The sequence below is a fragment of the Temnothorax curvispinosus genome, unplaced genomic scaffold (assembly GCF_003070985.1).
Source record: "Temnothorax curvispinosus isolate PA1 unplaced genomic scaffold, ASM307098v1 QBEX01010630.1, whole genome shotgun sequence".
NCBI lineage: Eukaryota > Metazoa > Arthropoda > Insecta > Hymenoptera > Formicidae > Temnothorax > Temnothorax curvispinosus.
Genome location: NW_020220410.1, coordinates 468,325 through 477,409, shown reverse-complemented (window position 1 = coordinate 477,409; position 9,085 = coordinate 468,325). Strand labels below are relative to the sequence as shown.

Genomic DNA, 9,085 nt, shown 5'->3' with positions numbered 1-9,085 from the left:
CATGGCAAATGTTACGAGAGGAAAACTACTGGGCGAAAGGCAAAGATCGCATTGACAATGCCCGAACGAAAAAATTGTACGAAACGTTAGAGAAGATGACGTGCGAGATAGACAGAGTTCAGAAAAGTTTCGCGGATCCCAAGGCAAACCGTTATTTGCGCAAAAGCGCGAATAACGTCCCCAGAACGAGTAGCAAGCCGAGTTTACAGGAAAAAGCCGAAATTCTGAGAAGCGTAATCTTTCCCGACAGAAAAGTCAGAACCAAATCGGCGGTCTCTCGTCCGAGAAACGTCGATAGCGAAATAATTGGTAAGGATATGGCAAGGGTGCGATTTGACGAAGCTGCGGAAAATATTTTGACGGATAAACAGCCGCGTAAGAATTTACTTTCGAAATACACCACGAAAAAGCGATCTGTACACACTGACGCGAATAAACACGATATCGCCAATGATGCTAGATCAGTTCACACAATTCCATCGGATACCTGCAATAAAAAGCGAGATGCAGCTGCTGTTACAGATATAGCGAAGCCAACGTTTGCAGACGGCACCAAGACGAGGGCGAGAATAAAATCTTCCATCGAGGAATTACTGCAACGTTATAACTGCAACGATATTTATAAATCACACGGTATCGTGGAGGAAGAGCGTTATCCTCTAGATATGAAACCATCAACAAGCGATATCGCGGATATTCTAGCGTGTCACAATATCGGATCACACCTGTTTTATGAAAATTTCAAAAGACGCAGCGACGGCTACGATTCGGACGATTACCCAAGCGAAAATGACAAAGATCGTTCTTGCTCAAATACTGCAACCACAGTCACGCAAGTGACGTCCGTTGATACTATCCGAGAAAATAGAAGAATTCGTGGTAACAACGATACACGATTGACGAAAGCGATCGACGCGAGAGCTTTCGATACTCGGACACAGTCGAGCGTGACAAACTGCCAAGATAACGCCTTTATTGAAATGGGATTAAACAAAAATTTATCGAGAGATACGCTGTCGCAAATACTGCAGTCGGAATACCTGAGAAAGGACTTATCTTTATAATCCGTGTAATATCCGTTGTATGACAGAAATATCATTAATATATACTTTTATTCTTAAACATTTCTAAATTATTATATTTTAAATGGTTTGAAATTCATCATCATATTTCGTAAGTCTTGTTCTTACTTTCTTGGTTCTCACAACGCGAATAGATCGTCTCCCCCCTGTATGCTAAGATGCTCTAAAAAATATAAATGTGAAAGTTAAAATTTTTTTTTATGTACAATCTTACGTTTGCATAGAATATGCATTTTATATTTTAACCGTATAATTAAAATTTTCAACTTTTATTAGAACATATCACAAAATGTTTTCCGTTAATTCTTGAGTGATACAATACATATATAAATTAATTATATGATGAATCTCATAAATGTGTGTCTTACGTTTCTCAATTAGTTTCTTCAAACCAGTTCCGTTCCGTCCGTCAAATTATGGCACTATCAATCAAATCCACACTTTGCTGCTTCAAAAGAAGTAATAAAAATTTACTTAATGTATATGTATAAATAAAGCGTTATGATATGTCTTCGACTGGCCGATACGCGATGACGCATCACACCAACATTCTTGTAAACGTTCACAGCTACTTCATCGAGAATCATTCACAGTGATTTCAGGTCAAACAGATATCTTCGCACAGTCCTCAACAAACACTTGATCATTTCCTCCTCGGTAACAAAAGAATCGTTGGATGAGAGACAGAGCATATCACAACACTGGAAGCGCCGAACTGTGGCTTTGGTATATTATAGCCCCGGTAAAATTAATCGCTGCCGCCAGCACGAAAACCGGCATCCACCAACCGTGCGAGGCAGTCACTAATTCGGCTGTCAATGGTCCACAGAGAATTCCAGGTACTGTCGCCTGAAAACCAAGACATACACGACACTGATAATGTGGACAACTCTGCGACGATTGACTTGGTATCGAATTAGGTAGGAAAAAAATACGTACAATTGTATTTGAAACGGCAAATGTAATTCCCGCATGATTCGGAGCTATATCCGCATGATTACTTAAATGTCCGGCAGAGTTGCACGCGCAGAGGCCCATGGATATTGAAACAAAGCTGTAAGATAATAATTTACACATATATGTATATCTATATATATCCAGAACAAAAGCCCAGCAATATAAAATAACTTAATAATTGTACATACATGACTGCAGCAAGCAGATTATCTACAGCACAGAAAGCTAATAGAAAAGCACCTGGTCCTATTAGGCCTATATTTGTCATCAATCTTCTAACAGATAAAACAGACCATCTTTTTTGTATTAAAGTGTCAGCGCTGTGACCGGCAACTGCGAAAGGAAATAAAGGAAATATTACAAAAATTTATAAAATATTTAAAACAAGGTTGAAATATATAATTATGTACCTACCAATGCCAATGAGAGAATTAACAATATAAGGGACAGCTGTGAAACTAATACTCTCCTTGTTCGCAGACAAGTTTCTTGCCAAATAAGTTGGCAGCCACTGCATTATTATATAATTGCTCCAGTTCATTGCAAAGTGCGCTATGTACAAAGCCCACAGGGGCCAATGAGCAATGAACTCGGTCCAACGCAAGCTTCTATTCTGAGCTACCTGTCGATCAATCATAAAGTTAATACCAAGAATACAATTAAACGTAAATTAAATGCCAGAGAGAGGTTTACTTTAGGAACAAATAACGGTATCTCATCTTGAGAGTTGGTTTCCTGATACAGCATCAGCCACAACACGGTCCATGCGATACCTATTGTCCCGAACAAGTAAAATCCAGTTTGCCATGGCAAGCGCGGGCATATCTAACGAAAGGAAAGACAATTTATAAAAATGTAATCTTTCTTCGCGATTTAATTGCGCATTGAGAGTACGATCAATCTTACAACAGACGCGACCACTTGGCCAACGGAACCAGCAGCTACCAGGTAACCAAAAGCGCGCGATCTCTCTTCCACAGGAACATTATGTGCGAATAAATGAAATATCACGGGTAGGCCTGCGAAACAATGCCACATTAACTCGGAATATATTGTCACGTCTGCTTCGACTGTTTCGTTTCCTCCTCCTTCTCACCTAATCCTTCTCCGAGTCCCAGAACCACCCTGCAGAGTATGAGTAGGGGCACCGACTGCGCCAGGAACGGCGTGATGACCGTGCTAATGGACCACAACAGCACCGCCAGCATGAGCACCGTCTTGCAGCCGAAACGACTCGCCGTACTCGCGCCAATGATCTTGAGGGAGAAAACGACGCATTGTGGATCATCAGCGGTGACACGAAAAGCGCACAGATCGTCTTACCTGACTAGTGAAGTATCCAAAAGCGAACGCGGACAGTATCCATCCCTGCCAGTACAGACTCCACTTGAACTCGTCGGTCATCAGGACGATGGCGATGGGCATGATGACCCTGTCGGCGGCGTTTATGAAGTTCGCGGCCGAGCAGAGGGCGACGATGCGCGACGTGCGCGGCAGCATCCTGAATTTCGCCATTGCCTGAATTTCCTGGGGCATCAGAGACCGCGGCGAGTCAACCTGGTCATCGCGTCACCCGGGCTCAATGCCCGAGCCTCGTCGGCCGCGCTTCCTCGAGCCGCGAGCAAGCCGGACGCGTGTCCGAGCCTCGCGGGAGGAGCGAGGAAAGAGGAGACCACGGGAGAGAGGACGACGTGTCGCTCGCGGGGAACGGAGGCCTCCTAACCTCCCGCTGTCACGGAAGAACGATACGTCGGCGCCGTTCGCGCGCAGCGGCGGAACGACCGGGATCGTCCGGAGTCGGGCTCGCGGTCACGCACTCGCGCGCTCCGTCCCGCACCGATGAACGTGCCGCGCCAAGGTTAGGAATCGCAATTGAGCGTCATCGCTAAACGCGACGGAGCAACGCGACGGACACGGTTACGACGCGACGTGTCAACTGTCAACGTCAACCGCTGGTAAGAGTGGTAAGCAGAAGGGAGCGTCCCGTTTGACCACGGCGATTGACCACAGCGGTCTCTAGACCAAACTGCTTCAACTTCTTTAATATTAGAATTAATCCAGTAGAAATAATCTTGTAACTTTTTGTTTTTTTTATTATGCGTCTTGACTATTATTGACGGCTGTACTGAATTTTGCGATGACTATTGAATCTTTTTGTTATTACAGTACTGTAAACGTCGACTGACGTTTATAAATATTTATTATAAACGTCGACTGACGACCATAGGTCGCGTTCAAATTTCCCGCGTTCGCCTGCGAGGCGCTCGTGCACATAGGGTGCATTTGTTTACGCAAGGTTGCGTGCAGAAACATCACCCGAGCGCACACGAGCACGCACCCTCTTCTTCTATCTCAGCAAGTTAGAAGGAGAAGGGAGCACACCCGAGTGACGCTTCCGAACAATCCGAACGCAGCCTGAGCTGTGATTGGTCGAGTGAGTTGTGCGCGGTAGACACACCCTGTTCAAACCCCGAGACGGGGCAGTTTTTGTCTGATCACCGAGCCACGCGGACGTTCCCCGCGTGTCTCTGAGCAATAAAGACCGTTGCGTATAAACCCGAGTTATCCTTCTTCACCCTCACATCCTGAATCGCCATCCTTGTTCCCTTCGTCAGTAACCTGAACTGCGGGACCGGGGACCGGGTGTTACTTTACAGTACAAAGAACTTTCTTGGCATTTTGCCTGTTTGCATCAACAATGGCCACACCAACTGGAAAAAATTCGGCCATTCAGGCTGTTTCTCAGGGTGCTCATTTGTTCTCTATCGACTTTGTCAAGGTATGTTAATTGAATTTAAATATTCTTGAAGTTCTATTAGGCTCTGATTTATTTATTAATGTAATATCATATATCAACAATTATGAGAAAACAGCTTTAGCAAAATCTATACGACTAATTTTTATATAGGTACTATATTATACATAGCACCATGTCGGTGCATGACTTGACGCCGGCATTAAAATAATAAAGAAACACCTAATTCTCAAATCAATTTGATTATTTTCTGATATACTGATGTTCGTAATGAATGAAGCTTTCGTATAGTTAATTTGAAAATGTTCTTTTTTCAGAATGTTGCAAAAGAAGCACCAGGCAATTTGATATGCTCTTCCCTGAGCGCCAACATCGCTCTGAGCATGGCTGCTGACGGCGCTGTCGGAACTACCGAGGCACAGTTTAAAGATGTTCTTAAGCTTCCAGCTACGAAATCACAGACTCGGGAAGGTTACCAGAATCTCATTGATAAATTGAATGTAATTATCAAACTGCAATATATTGTGAAACGTAATATTTGCACAATAAGCCATTTACAGAATGTAAATCTTCAAAACTTGATAAAATGTAGAATAATATTTATAGAATGTAAATATTACTTTTTTGGACTATCAAATTTAGAGAATTATAAAGTATTATTTATAAAATATGATATTTATTTATATAATAGTATGATATTTGTGGAGAGATTACAAATATTCCATATATAATTATTAAATTACATTATAAATTAATTATCTGTTGTATTAGTTTTAGTTATATATTGTTTTGTGGTATATTTGATGACACTCGTAGAATAGTACTAATCGAAGATGAAATGTTGTTCTTTCAGAATGTTGAGAATGTCACTTTGAAGCTCGCTAACAAGATATTTATCGACAAAAGTTTTCCAGTGAAACCTGGGTATAAACAGAATCTCAAGACATACTATCGTTCCAGCATCCAGTCGGTAGACTTCGCTAAAGGCGACGAAGTCGCGAACATCGTTAACACCTGGTGCAAGGAGAAAACCAACAATCGCATCGACAGCATTATTAGTCCCGGTAAAGAACGATCCACCTATGTTCATACATACGCGTTCACTATGCAATTCTATGCCGATCAAAAATGTGATTTTCTATTTTGCACAAATAAATTGCACAAATAACGTAAAACAATTAAATTACGAAGAACAAAATAATAAAACGCCTAGATACTTTTGCTTTCTGTGGATAATATATTTGTATATATATATTCATATTATAGTTATATAAAAATTTACTGATTTACTGAACCGAATTAAAAATAATGTTCATGCTAACTTTTATTATTTATTGTAGCCGACGTGGATCCTAATACTGAGCCTGCACTGATACTCGCAAACGCGGTGTACTTCAAGGGCAAATGGGGCCAAGTGTTTGATCCTAAGGCTACCACGGACCGTCCATTCCACATTGACGCCAACACCGTAAGAAAAGTTCCTACTATGCACAGAATAGGCGACTACAAGCACGCCGAATTGCCGGAATACGACGCTAAATGCATCGAGCTGCCGTACGCGGTATGTTGCTTTCTCAAATTTTCGAAAGAAATCTAATGAAACGTTTGAGATATTTTGCCGCTTTTCATCACAAGTGTTTATTTCGGGCCTTTACGAATCATCTCTTTTTATGGATGTAATCTTTATTGTCGCAGAATGAAGACGTCAGCATGGTGATTATCCTACCCAATAAAATTGACGGTCTAGCTGCGCTGATCGACAAACTCGAGGAAGTTAGCGCGGAATGTAGCATCCGCCTCGCCGAAACGTACGAACATGAGGTCCGAGTGTTCCTGCCCAAGTTCAAGATCGTGTCCACATTGAATCTTGGAGATACGTTGTCTCAGAAGGTACGCCGCAATGTTTCGTCGATAATCAAGCAAAATAAATGCGACGTCGTATCTTACTCGTATCCTACTTGTTATAGATGGATCTCGATAAACCGTTCAGCAACAGCGCTGAATTTGGTGGCATTTCGGATATGCCGTTGAAGATCAACAAAGTCTTCCAAAAAGCTTTCATCGAAGTTAATGAAGAGGGTAGCGAGGCGGTCGCCGTCATTGGTAAGTACACCTTGCTTCGTTCGTTGCATTTGTAACCAAAGACAGATGAAATATCATCTTGGAGTTCCGAATATGAATAATTTTCAAATACAATGTGCAAGTCAAATAATTTCCTTTGAATACTCTATATTTCTATTTCGCTTTTTATTATCTATTTTATCTTTTGTTGCTTTAAATTTATATAGAATTTATTATTTATGTCTTTGGAAGAAAATTATAACACGTAATACTCAATGACGTAATTGATAATCGAGATAGTACAAGAGAGAAAAGTAATAATAGTACGATAAATAGTAAAGTACGATAAGCAATAATTTAATTTGATATCAATTTCGCAATTAATTTCATATCAAAAGCAAGATGATATTTCACCTAATTTTATTTGGGATACATCGAGATTCTTTTTCGCTTCTGAGAAACTCTGAGAAATTATTTCGGAGACGATTTGATTACGCCTGTGCATGTGACGTTATTTTAACGTTATTATATTAATTGGATTGCAAAGTTCCAAATTTCTTGTTCTCGGAGTTTCCGCGGCACGGATGTATGTGAATTTGTACGCTGCCGTAATTTGCCGTAAGCTGAGTGTGATAGTTAAATGTTGGTCACGTGCTTCTTATATCGAACAGATTTGCTGCTCTGCACAATAATATACCTTTTATATCTTTTTATCTTCTCTGTTTGTTTTTTTTTTGCCTTTATATCTTTTGCGAACATCTGTTGCATTGTTAATACACGCTTCATCACACGCCGCACCGCAGTTTGTTTGGTTGTGCACCTGTTACTCACGTTGCATCTATTTTGTTATTACCTCCGTCAGACAACGGCAATCGTATGCAATAATACGTATTGATATTTATGTTTTTTGAACTTGATATTACAATCAAAAAATCTTGTAATTAAAATTTTATGATAAATAGAGCGTGTCAGTGTCGCGACTATTGACGCTTGATGACAGCTCAATATTTGATTTAAATCTTTCATGCAATGAAAGCATTATGGTGATCGCACAGCTATGCTTGTGTTCATATCACCCAGCCTTATTTCGAAGAAACGATTGGAATTTTTCAGCATATTTTAGCACATATTAAAGATTTCTTAAATTGAACTTAAATTGCATCTCTGCGGTTCATCTCTAAAAAAGAAATTTGCGCGAGTGATGTAAAGCTGAAGTGGATTGTCATATTCATTCTCCAACGTTAAATCATTTTTAACAAACTTAGAATACACGTCTACTGCGACATTACCGGGGATTTATGCAATTCCTTGTTTAGCATTTGACAAAGTGCAGGCATGAAATAATTCTAAGAGCATTGCGAGCGTCAAGTAGAACATATCCTTTATAAAGATGTTTTAAATATTCTGTTCACAGGAACACTGAAGGGTGGGGGTTGGGGTTCCCCAACAATTTCCGATGTATTTGACGTAAATCGACCATTTTATTATTATATTCGCCACAACAAAGGAACGTTTGTCAAGATAAGGCGCGATCATTATATTCGCTACAGCGAAGGACCGTTTGTATCTTTGTTCGAAGGTCATGTAAGCATGCCAGAAATGTAGATGTATTGTACAAAAAATGCTGTCAACCTAAAAAATTTTTTTTTAACTGTCGATGTTGTGTTAATCGAACATTGTTAATGCTTTTTCTTTTCGATTAGTTCTATTCGATCTAATTATAACAATGTGACTTTAAAATCTCATTTAAAATCTCGATTATTTCTCTTAATACTTTGTCCATTTACAAGACTTTTAATTTTTATGATTTAAAATCCCGAATTCTGCGATTCTTAAATTTTAAATAGCGCATAATCTTTCCACAGCAATTTTTGTTCTCCTGATACTTTGTCTATGTTAAAAATTGTTAATGTCTTGTATCAGTAATGCAATGTGTTTTATTATGTATTTAAAAATTACAAAATATAAATTATTAGTAATATATATACATAAACATACGTATATATAGTACTTATGCCTATTATCTTAAGCCTATTATCTTATGTCTAGAGATTCTAATTCAGGGAGCCTATTACGTAAAATGCGAGTCGAAAAGTGAACAAATTCATTAGATTTTGACCAATGAAATCGTGGATACTCTAGTGAATTCTCTCACTTTTCACCTCGTTTAACAAGTGTTCATTCCAGTATGGTTGTGGATACAGACCCTCGAATTAAAGTCTGACCATAA

General features: G+C 39.7%; 2 protein-coding genes across 3 annotated transcripts; one reads left to right on the top strand and one right to left on the bottom strand.

The window, feature by feature from the left end:
- Nucleotides 1–1,093: 1,093 nt before the first annotated feature.
- Nucleotides 1,094–3,981, bottom strand: LOC112460551 (sodium-dependent phosphate transport protein 1, chloroplastic-like). Of its 2 annotated transcripts, XR_003041452.1 has the most exons (9): nt 3,363–3,981; nt 3,136–3,295; nt 2,946–3,058; nt 2,733–2,864; nt 2,454–2,661; nt 2,228–2,372; nt 2,022–2,136; nt 1,451–1,931; nt 1,094–1,245 (listed from the first exon to the last, which is right to left on the bottom strand). XR_003041452.1 is itself a non-coding variant. In XM_025025282.1 (8 exons), exons 1-8 carry the CDS (start codon nt 3,573–3,575, stop codon nt 1,776–1,778), a joined length of 1,242 nt encoding a protein of 413 aa, XP_024881050.1. In that variant the 5' UTR covers nt 3,576–3,981; the 3' UTR covers nt 1,333–1,775. The 2 variants fall into 2 exon arrangements, 1 of the variants encoding a protein (XP_024881050.1); XM_025025282.1 differs by lacking the exon at nt 1,094–1,245 and having other exon boundaries at nt 1,333–1,931.
- A 555-nt stretch (nt 3,982–4,536) lies between these two features.
- LOC112460552 (serine protease inhibitor 3/4-like) lies at nt 4,537–8,630 on the top strand. The gene is made up of 7 exons (XM_025025283.1): nt 4,537–4,818; nt 5,112–5,294; nt 5,648–5,858; nt 6,135–6,355; nt 6,490–6,684; nt 6,762–6,897; nt 8,270–8,630. The coding sequence occupies exons 1-7, from the start codon at nt 4,738–4,740 to the stop codon at nt 8,458–8,460; spliced, it is 1,218 nt and encodes a 405-aa protein (XP_024881051.1). The 5' UTR covers nt 4,537–4,737; the 3' UTR covers nt 8,461–8,630.
- The last annotated feature ends 455 nt before the right edge of the window (nt 8,631–9,085 follow it).